The sequence below is a fragment of the Ictalurus punctatus genome, chromosome 17 (assembly GCF_001660625.3).
Source record: "Ictalurus punctatus breed USDA103 chromosome 17, Coco_2.0, whole genome shotgun sequence".
Taxonomy (NCBI): Eukaryota; Metazoa; Chordata; class Actinopteri; order Siluriformes; family Ictaluridae; genus Ictalurus; species Ictalurus punctatus.
Window position 1 is genome coordinate 7,156,457 of NC_030432.2, and position 16,938 is coordinate 7,173,394.

Below are 16,938 nucleotides of genomic sequence, written 5' to 3' on the forward strand. Positions count from 1 at the left end.
AGTAAGCTGATTTCTACTAACATGCATACATGGGCTGGAGTGGGTCTCCCTCCATTTCCGAAATAACTGTTCTGAGCCAGCCTGCTCAAGCACTTAATTCCACAGCGCCCACAGTCTCCTGACCAATATGACCCTTTGGCAAAGCTTCTTCTATTCTAATTTTACGGAGGTTGGTAAACAACAGATTGGTGCATGACCACCACCTATTGGTATAAAGCATTTCTACACTTGGCTTTTGACCACTCTTGCAATCTGACGACTAGCTGATCTGTAAATTTCACACATTTCGCTTTCACATACTTTGCCAGCATATGAGTAGTGGGACTCTACCGTGACTCCATACTAATACAGTGGTGGGCTTTCCAAGCATAACATGTGCTCTTTGTGGTTAGCTTGCTTCCATTATACACACAGCTTCAATTTTTTAAAAACAGAGTCATACTGCATGATTCATACTCTTTCAGCTTTGTCTAAAAACCACAACTGTTCAACTCACATGCATTGCTTGCAGACTCCAAACAGTGTGGGACAGCCACCTTCATGTGCAGCTCTTTGTCTCAAATGCACTGTTCTTCACAGCTCCGGACACAAGGTCTTCACTAGGCCTAAGTTTATGGCTACTGCACTGTACCTGAGCTCTGTGACACAAGCCATAAATACATGATAGAATGTGACTAGGTCAGTCTGGGCCACAAGCCTAACTTAGATACTTAGGGAGTTTTCATACCTGTAGATCTGTGCTTTTTCCGAAACAAGGACTTACATTGTTACAATGTAGTATTTTCTACTTGGCTCGGTTTACTTTCACAAGGCAACATTTCAAAGTGTACCAAAATGTGTTTATGCAAGTCACATATGAATGAACTGTCATCTGTCCTCTGTGTTTTTATGTGTTTTTGAATATGTTCATCAGACCAAATTTAAATGAGGCAGTGATTGGTGTTGCTAGATATTAGCAAAACAGACATGCTTTTTATGTAATGCAGTTTCCATTATACATTGCTATACAGGATGGTTTGTTGGTCTGTTGGGTCGGATTGCTTTCTCATAAGCGAACTGCTCCGGAGTTTGTTTGCAATTGTTTTTGTGCAGATCCAAGCATGACTGCTGTGTTCATATATGTCTAATCGAACTGAACCAAGGGAGAAAATGCACCAGGTTCCGATACAAATGCTCCAAATGAGCCAGGTGTGAAAACGCCCTTAGAGTGCTTCACCGGTGGCTTCACCAGACAAAATAACATGATCAGATATACAACGCCCGAGCATCAAATGCAGACACACTGATGACGCTTTGCAGTGCATATACAGTAGGCAATTCACTAGCATTGTTGCTGCCATGAATTTAGCAATCATTCCAATATACAGTGCCTCCCCGTGAATTAACTAAAGTATTATTTAGTTATTGTCATGTTTCGTGACGCAACGGAGATAAGGTCGGATGTAAGCGCAGGTTGAACAACAGTTTTATTTAAAAAGAGTCAGGCAGACAGATCCAAAACGTGATCCAAAAACGTAATCCAGTAACATGCAAAGTTCAGACGATCAGCAAACAGGCATAAACGAGGCAAGGCAGGAATCAAAGTCGTGGTCACGGGATACAGGGTCGATATACCAAACATGGAACATAATGGAACATAAACAACAGTGAGGGACTGGTAGCGGAAAAACCAGCGTGAACTTAACAAACGAACTTAAACATGAAACAGGACATGAACTAAGACTATGAATCTAAACATGAAACATGACACTGTGGACTGTGTCTGTGGTTATCTATCGTAAGGACTCTAAACTAATCTACTATCTAACTCATTCAACATTCCGCGTTGTGTGCTGGGAGGCGCACCGTATATATGCGTAGATAATCAGCGTTGTAATGGCTGACGGCTGAGGGCAATTCAGACACAAGTGAGACTACAACCAATGACGGAATGGGGAGGAGACGTGACAGAAACATAAACAAATGCACGTGCAGAAATGTCACAATTGTCCACAAGGGAAAAGCAGGTGCTCGTGCACCTGCTCGTGCACGCGCGCTCACATACTCCACAGCGCACTGCTTAAAGGGGAACTCGTGACAGTTATTGGTTAGTTGGTAGTCCTGTTCCTATGCTGTTGTAATGACCCCTGGTAAAGCCTTCTGATTGCCACTGGTACAGCTGATGTAGCATACCATGACACAGTATGCCAGAAGGTTTTCTATGGTACACCTGTAGAAATTTACCAGGAGTGTCTATGCAAGTTGGCTCTCCTTAATTCAATTTTATTTGAATTGAGGAGAGCCAACCTGCCCCAGACACTCCTGGTAATTTTCTACAGGTGTACCATAGAAAACCTCAGCCTCCTCAAGTAGTAAAGATTGACCAGGTTAGGTCATCAGTGATATTTACACACTGGAATTTAAAGATGGACATACTTTTCACTGACTTGCGTTGGTTTGTACCCTGTATTCCAAGTTTTCCTGTAGTCAATAATTATTTCTTTTTCTTATTGGTGTTGTGCACCAGATTGTTCTTAATATGCACAGTAGTCCATGACTGATTACTGACTGCAGGTTGGAATGCCCTGGGAACCCCCTCCCCATGCAGACTCATTATCAGAAAAGAATGAAGAGGTGTGGCATGGACAGGCTATCTGCACCCATTAGAATGGTGGGCAGATTAATGATTGTTATAGCAGACCAGGAAATGACTCTGAATGCTGAAAGTGGTGACCCTTTTTGCAGGCGGAAAACAGTGGCAAGTCCTTGTATACACTGGTAGTGGATGGTGTCTTGCTTGGGGCTCATACAGTACAATCATAACAGTGTTTCTGAAAGCAGCTAATCACCTCTATCCACCACAATCAAAAGTAAGGCATGGAATTTCCCTTAAGATCTCTCCAGAGATCTTACTCGCTGGTGTTCACCTCAGTATAAGGGTGGGGGACCCGCATGCCTCTACAATCAGCTTGCCCTGCACAGTGACTGGATGGTTCCAGAACGATCTTGTGGCCAAATTCAGGGTTCCTGCCTAAGGATACAAATACCAATGTATGAATTCGGCAGTTGACCTCATAGTGCTCTACGAAGGTCACGCAGAAAGTGAACTTATGTGTCTAGTATGTGCCTTACAGTTCTACATGAACTGCATAGCATTTTTTTGTTCATCAAAGGTATTATTCATGTTTCACAGTGCCAAGTATGGCATGCTCCCTTGTCTAAGGAGAGATTGGGCCACTGGAGGATAGGTTATTATCACATCCTATGAACATGATGTGCCATTCCAAGAGGAGCATCTCCTACTCATGGGCAGTAATTAGAGTCATGCCGCTCTAGGAAATCCACATCACCATGCACTTAGTTTAGATTCTACAAGGTAGACATAACCTTTTCTAGTGGGATAAGTATGAAGATCATGTCTAAAGACCCTATGGTAAAGGTTCCTCATGCAATTATGTTATAAGTTATCCATATGGTAAACATTACTCCCTTGTGGTTAGGAGGGGTGCAGTAGAATACTTATTATGCATATAACTGTGGGTCTATGAACACCAGAAAACCTCCAGTGTTTACTCTTACTTGGAACCACATAAAGAAGGTTCAGATAGCTACAGATGGTACAGATACAGATAGCTATTCACAATGGTATTTTATAGTAAATACTATGTCATACAGTCACAAGGTGACTTTGTGGTATGTTCTCAGAATGTGTGCACACACATAAGAAGGTATGCAGGTGTTAATCCCCACAGCCTGGCGATTATCTAGAACCACAGCTACATGCGTAACTAGTGGTCACAGTTATTTTCAAGTCATGTCATTTCAAGACAAGTCATTTTCATTACTGTTGAGCTGAGTGTACTCAGGTAATTATTTTGTGATGTTACACCATAATGTATGTAATTACCTGTATATGGTGGAACTATCATTTGCTGTTTCATGATCGCTGCAGGTTCTAAATGACAAGAAACCTTGCAGGTTGTGCAGGGTTCATATACAGTATATGATTGCTGCACTCACACCACTAGGAATTGTGATGTTAACCTTGTAAAATCTGGAGAAAGCACACGATGATGCCCAGGTAGTAGCAGCACAGACATCCTGGATTGATTACACCTCTAAAGAAGGCTCTTGATGCATAAACTCTAATCGTAGTGTGGCATGCCACAATAGAGGCTGGACACTAACATCTGTTTAAATAAGAGAGTCTCAATGCAACATTGTTGTCAGGACTTCCAATGTTCTTACCTTCCATTTTTATGCCCCAGTGTGTAATATCTGTAAACTTTCGAATTATTAAAACTTAATACATTTTGTTATCCACTATCTGAAGCAGACTGCAAATTTAATATCTGCCTTTTGATTGTACTAATTTGTGCACACAGCCATCATTCTCAAAGTGACTTTCAAGGCAAATACACCAAAGGACATGGGGTACTGGGCTGATATGAAAGACGTAATCCACTGTAGATCCTGCATATTTATTTGGGTGTTATTCTGTTTGAACCTTTTTACATATTTACCTTTAGTAAGTCAGGGCTGTAGTGTCTATCTTTTGTATTACCTTTTTTTTTTATTCCCTAATCTTTCCAGCTATACCACTTTTGGTCTAGTTTTGCAATGTCATTCTTACGTTACATTGTTCTCTCTAGATGTGTCTTCCTCTCAGACCCAGCAGCAATTCGCATCTCAGGCACCACAGCAACGACAAAAGATCTGCTCTCCCTCCAGGAAGGGGAGGGATAAAGTACCCCAAAAATCCCCTTACCCGCTCTTATCTTCCATGCTGCGCTGGTCTTGCCCCAGAGAAGACAAGAAAGCCCTTTTGGCCAGTGTGAACTCCCAAACTCCCCCAAGCTACGGCGCTCTGCCTTGACCAGTGGGAGAATCACATACTGATCCATTAATTACAACAGAGGATATGCAGTCAGTATTGAATTTGATTGACCTAAAGATTTATTCACCTTCTCCTTTGGCACAATACTATCCATACACATGCGTCTTCTGTAAATTTAATAAGGTGCCCAAGTAGAAGTGACAGAGGACAAAAAAATGTTTGTTTTTTTTTAATTGAATAAAATATCCCATGATTTATCAACAACAAAAAAAACAACTTGTAGACAAAATTAGTTTTTATTTGTAGATATAACACTTAAGTATGACTTATTGTGTATATTATAAAACCGTAAGTCCCTCAAAATCTAATTAACACAGGGTTTATCCTTTTCCTCCTACAGAATATACCTCAGAAAAAAAAGTAATTTTGGCACATATTTACAGCACTTATACCATCATTTGTGCAAGCTAGCATTGTTTTCTAATGAGTTCGATGGCCTCCATTGCAAAATACCAATAATATGTATTATTATTTGTTCTAGTAAAAAGGCATTAATCCACAGTGTACAAAATTGCTGTTCTTTTTATTTTTCAAAGATTTATTCATCAGTTAAATATCAAATCATCTGATGCAAAGCACAGACGATCGCAGAAAATTGTAATTTAGAACAAAGTCTTTGGATCATAATGCAATACTGATCTGCTGCTATATCGGGATCTGTCATCATAAACCTTTCTGAGCGGTCTGTTATGTGCATTGATGGGTACTAAATTTAGCCGCTTTAGCCCAGTTTTTCTTCAAACACAATGTAAACCCATTTTTATTTGTTGTCTACTCTTGAAACACAGACAATTAGTGCTATTTTTAATATACTTAATAGTCAGTATGGGGACTGGACATAGCATACAAAACATACTTTTGTACTTTTGGGGTAAAAAAAATGTATAGTTACAGTGAACATAAAACTTTGGCATGTTAACGGTGACATTAACACTAGACTGCTAGTATTTTTTTCTCTTAAGATATTGAAAAGACTGCCTTTTTTCCGAGGGTTTTGAGTGACTACATGTTCACGCCTCAGATCCTCAGATTCTCTTTTGTACATGAGATGCTTGGGGAAATACATTCAGTTCAGAGAAAAGACTTACGAAAATATCATGGTATATATCTTACAGTTACCATCTGAGTTTTTCAATGTCTCCTTAAAATCAAAAATTCCAGAAGGTCTCAAAGTTGAAGTAATACAAGTATTGTAATTATTGTACTTTGGCGACCCTTGCACAAATGTCCGTAGAAGTTGTGAAATGCATTGTTAGTGTACTGTTGAACTGTTTTAATCAATTTGATAGAGATATCAAGTATTAATACATAGACTATATTATATGTACACCAAGGCAGTACTGTAAAGTAGATATTGTGCTAACAAATGAAGACAACATAAACCAATGAGAATTAACATGAACCTAGTCACCGGAAACATAATGGCAAGTTCTCTAGACTCCTTTATACATAACAAAGTGAACTACTTAAAGTAGCTTGTCCATTTTTGTTATGCGAAAAAAGCATGGATTATCCTCATCTTTTGTTTTTCCATCCATTTGTAAATCTTCATGAGGTACAACGAAGGTGTGTGACATTAGCGAACTGATGCATTTCTAATCCCTTAAATGCTTTATTATGTCTAGAGCTTACTAATATCTGCTGACTTACTACATGCATCAACATGAAACCTTAGCATGTACTGGATCAGTTTAGTTCTAACCGATGATGAATGTATGATTTGGCTTGAAGAGTGTTTGTTCTACTTGTTTTTAAAGCCTGCTGTCTTTTTTTTTTTTTTAGATTGGAAAGCCCGTTGTTAAACTACTTATTCATTTGAACTGACTCACCAAAATACTGATTCTCTTTTCCCTAATCTTCTACTAAAGGGTCCAATACAGCATGTCTATGAACATGGAGGGGGTAAACCACATTAGAATGTTGCTGTAATCTGCAAAAAGCCAAAAATGAACCCTGTGTAGAGATATTCATTGATATTCAGAGCTATTCCTTGATATCCAGATACTCAAGAGATACATTGGATTAAAGAAAGTGGGAAAGTGTAACTGCATAGAACTTAAAGAAAGTTTTCCTTTTCCAGAACATCAGTTGGCTGATGGACTGTACAAGTCTGTATTTGCTTGTGGTGGTGTTTAATCCCCTCATACATTATATGTATCAGTATGTAAAGCTGCTTTTCATGTTTAGTATATTGGGAGCCATTGTAGGACACCCATTTACTGGCCTTTAGCTGTCCATTGAAGCTAAGGACCTTTTTTTGTTAAACCTTTGTCCAGTTTGGTTTTTTATTTATTTATTTTAGAGTCCTACAAAAACCACATGTTTACATTACTCAGAGATACAGTGCGAGGACGTGGCACATCATCCTCATTTTGACTTGGTGCTATGTCTTTTTGAACTCTTGTGGTGCTGTATTCCACATGTTAAAACAACTCATGTACAGTCCTCTTCATGCCGCTGTGGTTCCTCTCATCAAGGTCTTTCAATGAGTAGGGTTGTAAGCAATAATAACATACTAACAAGACAGCACTTGCATTCTCATTCTGTCTCACTGCAAAGATCAAAAAGGCATGTTTAGCAAGATTCATTTCCAATAACAGATTTAGTCTCAGATGTGATTGAAGAAATTGCTTACTGATTTGCATTTGCATAAAGATTTGCCGACCAAATAAAAAATGTAACCAGGGTATAATAATAATAATAATAATAATAATAATAGTAATCATTTAAACAATGTCCCATTGAGCATGGACAGGACCTAGCAACACAATCAATTACAACACAGTCTGGAGAATTACATGCAGTATTTGTTTTTACAGTGATTTTTACAAACAAGTTCAAGTGAGTTCCATGTGAACCTGTCAGATCCTATTTAAGATTTCTGTACATGCTGACAGGTTTTCTTTAGATGATGCTTAATTGGATTCTGTTTTCTCCAGTACATGCATGGAGACCTGAGCTAATGCCGCTCTCTTGTAGAATATAACTAATGCTGTATATGTAGACAAGCCCCCCCCCCCTTTTGCTTGTTAGGAGAAAAAAAAAAATAGGGCTCATGCACATGAATTTGTCATATCAGCTCTTTAGATTGCCTGTACTTTGCTTAGTATGCTATTTTTTTCACAGTGCTTTGTGAAACTCAGCCTTTTTATGTTGTATTGTGAACTACTAATTTCCCATTTGTCAGCTTTCATTCACTTGGACATGTGTTTCTTCCTCATTGCTTTTCATGTTTACCAGCACTAAGAATCTAGAATGTACTACAACATTATGCACTAATTTATGACTGTTTTAAGATTAAACCTCATACGTTAGAGATCATGCTAATTGGAAGCATATTTCAAACTTCATTCTTGTAAATTTTTTTAAACTTAATTTGATTTGTGTTGTATAGAATTTGTTTACAATTTATTTCATGTAGACAGTTTCTGGGCTGACTTTTGCATATGTTTGTCATTCTTTTCCACCTCAAATGCAGTGTAATGAGACTGTTCACGTGTTGAAAAAACACCAATAATAGACCTTTTTCATTTTTTTCTTTGTAGTTGAATGATTTCATTCTTTGAAGTGTCATTGGTAGGTCTGATTTATTTCAGGTATTATTCTTAAACAGTATGGTGCTGTACCAAAGCCTTATGTAAAATATTGTTCTGATGTATTGTTTCACTCTTCTGCCACTGCTGTTAAGACAAGTGAACATTCTTCAAGAAAATTGGGACATATTGCTAGCCAAACTGACTGATACCACTATAATGCAGTGTGCCTCGAATTCCTCGTCCTTGAATAATACTGCTCAGTATAGGCAGGGACTTTTGAAAAATTTTCACATGCCCAGTAAAATAGTAAGATTTGGTGCCTGGTGTGTCTTCTTCATGTCTGCTGCTAGGAATAAATGTTAATGGTGTCTCATATCTGTATAACATTATCTGAATCATGTTGTGTGTCTCCACTATTTAACTCTTTTGGACATTGAGGGAAGAATTGTAAAGGGATTTATCTGAATGGCATTATCTGACAATAAGGGAAATGTCCCAGAAAATCCATCTATTTCCTCCTCAAGATCATGCAGTCATGTTCCAACCAACCTGAAACACATTAGATCCATATGAAAGCATTTTCCAAGATCTGCTTTCAGAAACAAGTCAGATTAAGGGTGCGTATAGGCTGTCATGTTTGTAAGCTGTCCCAGATGGTCCATTTGAGTTAATATAAAGTGGAGTAGGTCAAATAGCATTGTTTACATCACCAGATGCCCAGATATGCACATTTTAGCAAGTTATGTTAAGTTGTCATTTTCCGATGCTTCGTCCCATCTAATAACTCTCTAAAATTTTTTGTATTTTGATATAATAAAATACATGAGAGTGTACTTGAGTGTCTGTGGCTGATTTATTTTTGGATTTGCTTTACATTTTGAGTGATGTATGTCAATGCCGAAGACTGGTGTAAATGTCAACTACTCTGTGACCACAAGATGTTGGTATTGAGCTAGTTTCCTAGCACTTTTGCTGTACGCTACTAATTATATCTACAGTAAACTATAACGTGCATGTGTGTGAGGTACAGTGTATATATAAGGTATTAGATTTACTAGGTCAAAATAAGGCATTTATTACAAATCAATATATAATCTGCAATTAATTGATTATAAGTCTAATGAGAATTACTACAAATCATTAAATGTACAATTAACAAGATTGAAGATCCAAAAATTTAGCATAGGATAAGTTCTAATTCTAAAAAAAGAATTTACAGCTTGATAGCCAGAAATGCTATCAATAAAAATTCACTGCCCCCCAGAGTAATGTTTGGTATTTATACTTAATATAACACATCATACATAATATAATATACAAATACAGAAAGAAAGAAAACTGTGTGTTTTCTTTGTAGCTTGAACTACTAAGTCTAAACCATCCAAAATATTAACTGAATGACTGAGAAAAAAAAACTTTTATAGGGAAATGGATGTGTATTTTCAGTCTTCCTATTTGACTTGGCCACAAGATGGCTCACTTCTGTGAGAAACATCCATCCATCCATCCATCTTCTATACCGCTTATCCTTCTCAGGGTCACGGGGAAACCTGGAGCCTATCCCATGGAGCATCGGGCACAAGGCGGGGTACACCCTGGACAGGGTGCCAATCCATCGCAGGGCACAATCACACACACGCTCACACACCATCTGTGAGAAACATGATCCAGTGAATTAGGACATTTCCACCACATCAGAGTCTTCTAGATTTAAATTAATATTATTTTAATTACTAGATTAAAAAATTATTTTGTAAAAATCTTGAACCAAACCTTAAATAACCTTGCCAAAATCAGAGATAGCTGGTAAACCTGGTGACTCTTAGATCCCTAATGACTAGTATCATAAACAAGACAATCCAAAGTCCAATATGCTGCCTTTAATAACCCCACTTAGTATTTATTGCAAACACTGAACTTGTTTATTGGTACTGCAAAATACAATTTGATGTGTACAAACACCAATTTACCTTGGTCTTAGTTTCTACAAGGGGTTCTGGATTAAACCTTCTTTTCCCAAGAGTCAACTGTCCAACTTCAGTGAACCCCAAGTAGTCTTCTGCTTTTGTAGCCAATTGGCCTGAATTTCGACATGTGCGTACATGTTTTTCTTTTTTTTTTTTCTCACCCTTGTGTGTAAACTCTAAGGACTGTTGTCTGTTAAAAAGCCCATGACTTCTGCAGTTTCTGAAATACTCAAACCAGTCTGTCTGGCTTTTACAACCAGGCCACGATCAAAGCCACTGAGGTCACACTTTCCCCCATTCTGATGTTTGATGCAAACATTAACCGAAGCTCTGGACTTATATATAAATATATACGCATATAAACATTTGAACTGTATTGGAACTTTTGACAAGCTCAGCTCAGTGCAGACTCACACAATAACTGTTCCCTGGGGTAGGCTCCAGGCTCCCCATGACCCTATGTAGGATAAACAGTATGGAAATTGGATGGATGGATGGATGAATGGGTAATCATTCTGAGTAGAAAATGAGGATTTCATATCATAGTAGGATATCTCGAGTAATGTGCATGTTCTGTGTCCATGTGAGTTTCCTCCTACCTCCCCAAAATATGCAGGTAGGGGGATTGACGACACTTTTCCTCTGCATTTTTTCGGGGACAGTGGTGCAGCAGGTAGCGTTGCTGCCCCATAGCTCCCTGGCTTGCTCCTATGCTCGGGAGATCCTCTCAGATCCTGAGATCCTTTTGAAATTTCAGTCTCTCAGTGTCCATGGACTGGAGTCTCAAAAACATGCTGAAGTGGATTGGCAACTCTAAATTGCCCCTAGGTGTGAATGGGTGTGTGATGAACAGGTGTCACACTTGGGGTGTATACCCACCTCAGACAGGCTATGATTCTTGGGAACACTCTAATCAGGATAAAACACTTACTGAATATTTTATAAGTTAAATGAAATAACTCAATTGAATGTATATGAATCCTTGTTTTTAGCGGTGCTCATGAGGAATAATATCTACTAAACTTTAATAACAAAAAAAAATATGACAAAATCAAACTAATATTAAATTGGTAAAACATAGATTTAGTATGTATAGGGCTGTAATATTTCTGATTCAGGGCAGACCCTGTGAGCTGGAGTATATTACTTAAGCGTTGGTCTTTAACCGATCGCAGATTACGTGAGGGAACGTAAACCTCAAGGAGAGTGTTAAGGTAGGAGGTTGCTGTTCCAGACAAGGTCTTCTACGTGAGCATCAAGGCCTTGAATTTGATATGGGCGGCTACAGAAAGCCAGTTGAGGGAGATGAAGAGGGGTTTAACATGGATCCTTTTGGGCTGGTTGAAGACGAGGTGTGCTGCTGCAGTAGTCCAGTTTTGAGATAACAAGAGCCTGGACTTGTATCTGTGTAGCTTGTTCTGTGAGGTAGGGTCTGATTTTCTTGATGTTTATACAGAATGAACCTACAGGACCGTGCAAGTTTAGAACGTGTCATACGTGAAAATTTGTCTCGCTGTACGTCATCTAGACGTATTTGTGTCAAATGTAGAAGGGCCTGGGTAAACTCCATAGCGTTCCACTATGCTGGCGGAAGTAACTATACACCGGTTTGAATCACAACGGATGTTGCGTGACGTCATGCGAAAAAGGTATATTCTCTGAAGTACACTTTAAAACACAGTGACAGAGCAGGAGAGCGCACGCGACAATATAGCATTGCAGATGTAGGAGATGAGAGAGAGTCCAGCACAAAAGCAAAGCTTACCCCTGTGCAGGCTTTTCTTTAAGCTACTTTTTTTTTGCAAGGGATTTTTTTTTGGGGGGGGGCGTCGCAAAATATTAAAGCTAGGCGCCATCTGGATCCCTGTAAACATCCAGGCTCTTTCCCACTTCACGTCACGTGCACAAGGACAGAGCTTTAGGTCATGACGTAACGCAAACCTGTTCCGAAGTTCCGTGCACGCGCCGCTTCCTACAAACGTCCTATTGGTTGAGCATCCTCCATATTTGCCATTCAGACACGCCCACAAGCGCGCGCTCCCGACAGCGGCTTGGGCGAAAAGAGGGGAACTTTTCAGTGGGCTGCGGTTGCACTTGCGTGCGCGTGTGCTTCTATGTGAGCCGCTTAACGTTATTGATTCCCAGCGGTCATTTTATAGTAATAGAAAATCAGCAAGACGAATAAACAACACGCTCTGTGAGAATATGCCACCACGGTCAGGTGAGTTGTTATTTAATAGTCGCATAATGAATAGTAATTCATCAACAGACATTTTGTCGTTGAGAATGACTTGCTTTTGTCGCTTTGGCATTTTCTCCACCAGGTGCAATTTCTGTCCTCGTGACGTCTCAGTGGCGTCTCATTAACTTCACATTGCATCTCATAACCAGCTGTGAGTAAAGGCCCAGGGTGCCTAGGAGGGACACAGCTCAGGAAAAATGTATGTTTTCCTTCTTCTAACTGACCCAATTAAGCCAGATATGATCTTTGCAATTCAATGAACTGAGTGAGTTGTGTTTGAGTGTAATTTTCATTCATTCATCTTCAGTAAATGCTTTATTCTGGTCAGGGTTGTGTTGGATCAAGAAATCATGGGAATGCATCTTGGATAGGCCACACTCAGTCACACCTAGGGGCAATTTAGCATCCATGGAATGTTTCTGGATGGTGGAAGGAAACTGGAGAACCTGGAGGAAACCCACATGAACACTGAACCTGCAAGCATTTCCACAGAACGACAATAAACCGATCTCAAATTCGACCCACTGCACCACCATTCCACCAGCGTGTCATTTTAAACCATTAAAATAATCTATGGTGAATAATATTACAGGCTGTCTCAAAAGTCTACATGCATAGGGGATTATTTGCTGTATGCAAGCACCATGTCTGTTGTACCTTCTTGGTTGGTCTGCAACACTTCCAGTCTTTTTGAATTTGTTAATAAGTTTGGCAACAGTGTTGTGTGTGTGTGTGTGTGTGTGATGTGCTTGCCATGCTTCCTGTTAAAGTCCATCGCAACCTTGCGAGAGCTTCACGATCCAGCAATGAGAATGATTTCAATATGTTCTTCTTTTGTCAAAAGCATTCTTAAAGGCTAGCTGGAAAAGAAATATATATATATATATATATATATATATATATATATATATATATATATATATATATATATATATATATATATATATATTATATTTATTAGTATGAAAGATTTTTGAAGATATTTAGCTACAAAGTGTTAATTTCCCCAATGTATGGTGACTTTTTTTGACATCATGTATTGTGTTAAATCTAAGAAAGTACTCCAATGGCTTGTGTACATTTTACCCCTTTACCCCCATACAGAATGCAATAATCTATATTAAACTATGTAAATTGTTATGCAAATTGGGTAGAATATGAAAATTGCAAATGCAACCAAGCAGCTTTTATATTAATATTTCTAGAACTTTCAGCCAATTTCCAGCACACCTGTACTAGCTAGTCAGTGTTCTTGATTGTTTAGTGCATTGGGAGCTGGAGATAGATCCAAGATGCCAGTGGACACCTTTGGACTTATAAGAATGCAAGATTCCAAACTGGATAAATATGACCTTGTATGTCTGAATCTCAGACTGACAAGAGAGGAGACAATTGTTCCTTATTTATGGTTATTTGATATGTACTCCCCATCCCTTTGCACACAGTGGAGCATTTTGGATGTAAACATAAGTTTGTGCTCGTGCATCACTGTCGTGCTGCTGTCCTACACAAGCTCTGCTTTGTAAAGTTTGCAGGTCTTCTTCACAACATTTAATATAAAATGCTTAATGGAAAAAAGCGTGCGACCAAAGTCCTGTCACTTGATGATTTCGCCTCCGTCTTATGGTGATTGAGGTCATGCTATGTATAAAAGGTAACGCTGAAATAAACAGTAAACGGAAGAAATGCATTTTTGTTGACTCTGGGTGTTCTGCTAAAGCTAGCGGCATCGCATTTCATGCATTTGACGTCATGTGCTATCGATGGGGAAACGGCTTATATGTCCAGTTAGTAAAAAACGCTAGTGTTCCATTTGAGATGATACTACCCGTCTAAACTTCATACATTAGATGGTAGAGTATATAATGCATAGTGTAAGTGTATAGAATGTCATTTGGAGCACAACTTTAGTATTTACTCTTCAGTGCGTGTTTTTGGAACAGAAGTAACACAGTAAGTAAATGTATCCCATACCGTGCGTAGACCAAATTATAGATAATGAGATTTGTTGTTGACTATTTTCATAATGAATTATTATCGATTTTATCAATTAGTTGTTACAGCTCTAGTATTCACCCTCCTGGGTCAATACTTTGCAGGGCCACCATTGGCTGCAATAACAGCTGTAAATCTTCTGGGATATGGATCCTGATATTTTTGCCCATTTTTCTTTGTGAAATTGCTCAAGCTCCATCATTGTGGATGGAGATTGGTAGCAAACAGCAATTTTCAGTTTTGTCAAATATTCTGATTCAGATTCAAGGCTTTGACTTGGCCTTGGCCATTCGAATTTGTTCAGGTTCTTTGTTTTGAACACGACTTCTATGTTGTTTTGTATTTCCCGCACTTCAGTATTATGGACTATTTTGAGTAGATTCACAATATATAAACCAGATTAAGTCCAATTTAGTTTCAACTACACTACAACACTATAAAATGTGGAAAAGTTCAAGGGCATGAATACTTATGCCATATGCTAATCTTGAGAACAGTGTTGCATGCAGTACAGTTATGCAGTAGCAGCCAGTCATGTCAATAAATGGACAGTGCTAGCTATTCTAATTCATCAACAGTTATCTAACACATGAACAATAATAGTTGTTGATGTATTAAAGTAAGTCGAGGCCAGCACAAAAGGCCTGGAGTAAAGTTTATTCCATATGAAATGATTCTACAGATGGTTCCATCTGAAGCATCTCAGTGTTGGGTACAACTTATTCTTCAGTGTCTGAAGATGTAGAGGAGGAAGTCTTGTCGCTTAGCAACCAACCATTCATCAACGTACATAGAATCCCATACCACAATGACAGATGCAGCTCTCCCCCCAACCATGAAGCAGCATGAATATCCCTGTAGATTATTAAAAGCTTTTCAAGAGTTTAATATTGAAATCTGCACTGAAACTTTACAGCCAGAGTATATGCATGTGTTTAAAATGTGTATGCAGGTAAAGGTTAACTTGAGACTGCATGTAGCCTATGAAAGGATTTTTAAAAGAAGACCACAGTGGTTAAATGCCTCATTTAACTGTTAGATGTGATCTGTAATTATGTAACTCCTCTGTGTATATTCCAGTGTATACAATGATAAAACCCCTGCTTGTATGTGCTATATTGTATGTTATGTGCTATATTGTAACATAGAGCCAATGTTTAGATCCAACAGTAGATCTTTGTCAAACACTGAGATGCTCACCTGCTTATACATGTAACCTATGTTAAGCACCAAATCCATCAGGGGCAAGTGACATCATCTCATGCAGAGATATAGGTCACTCTCAGTGATGTATATTTTGATCCTCTCCACTAGTGGATATTGTCTGTAGTGTTTATTTATTTTTATTTTTTTATTATTTTTTTTTTGTATTGGCAAATGGCAGTGTATGATGTCTGAAGTTATTAGCTAATTGAAAACAAACTTAACTGAATCCTATTATTGATCAGTGCTGTAATAATCTTAGAATAGTCATATATGTTTTGTATGTTAGTAATTAAACAATTTAGTAGAACGACAAAATCAAACAAAATATGAAAGAAATAACTGCGAGTGAAGAAGCCGAGACACTGCAAGTGATAATCGGTACATTTTTTTTGTCAGTCCGTGCAGGATTTCGCAGAGTTGCAGCCAAAATCGCTTGATTTGCTGCACCTTTTTTTCTTGCAGAGTTACTTGTTGGTAAATGAATCCTTTAACCTGTACTCATGTCCCATGCATGTGAATCGAAGAGGGCTTTGACTGAAAATCTGCGGCAATTTTGGAAAATTGCAAGTTGCTCAGGATACTGCGGAGTTTGCCCGATTTTGCGTTCATTTCTGCGATCGCAAAAGTGTGAAATCCTGTGGGGACTGAATTGTGGACGTCACAACATTTTAAAATAATTTAAAAAAAAAAACTGTTGGCAAACTGCTGCATTATAAAAATAATAAAACCTTTATAAGGCGTGCTGTTATTGGAAAGCAATCAACTTTTGGGGTGTTAACAATAAATTGGCTTCATGTCAGACTGCATCACACCATTCTGTCATTGATTATTTCTCTATAACAGCATGTCTTTTTTTTTTGTTTCTTACTTGATATATGCAGTGACATGCCTGTAAGGTTCAGTGTAACTTGAAGCTTGCAGAGAGTTTGTTAGTATCAGAAAGTTTGGCTCATACTGAGAGAATATATCAGTATATCAGACATCAGTATTGTGTTAAATAAGGAAAAATGAAATTAGTTCACCTGTGTATGGGCTGTAAAATTAAAAAAAAAAAGTGGCATAGTTGGTACTGCCAGTAACCAATTATAAATGTATTTTAGCATATTTGGTGAAATA

General features: G+C 38.3%; 2 protein-coding genes across 3 annotated transcripts in view; both read left to right on the forward strand.

The window, feature by feature from the left end:
- Positions 1 to 9,191, forward strand: part of igsf9ba (immunoglobulin superfamily, member 9Ba) — an 81,355-nt gene extending 72,164 nt beyond the window's left edge. The window contains exon 21 of the mRNA XM_053687253.1: positions 4,632 to 9,191. Within this exon, the coding sequence (XP_053543228.1) occupies positions 4,632 to 4,855 (224 nt within the window). The 3' untranslated portion in view covers positions 4,856 to 9,191. The remainder of the gene's footprint in view (positions 1 to 4,631) is intronic.
- A 3,087-nt stretch (positions 9,192 to 12,278) lies between these two features.
- arhgap32a (Rho GTPase activating protein 32a) overlaps positions 12,279 to 16,938 on the forward strand; it is a 44,575-nt gene continuing 39,915 nt past the window's right edge. For both annotated transcript variants that reach the window (XM_053687243.1, XM_017491584.3), the window contains exons 1-2: positions 12,279 to 12,600; positions 12,704 to 12,820. The gene's annotated coding sequence lies outside the window, so the exon portion shown is untranslated. The remainder of the gene's footprint in view (positions 12,601 to 12,703; positions 12,821 to 16,938) is intronic.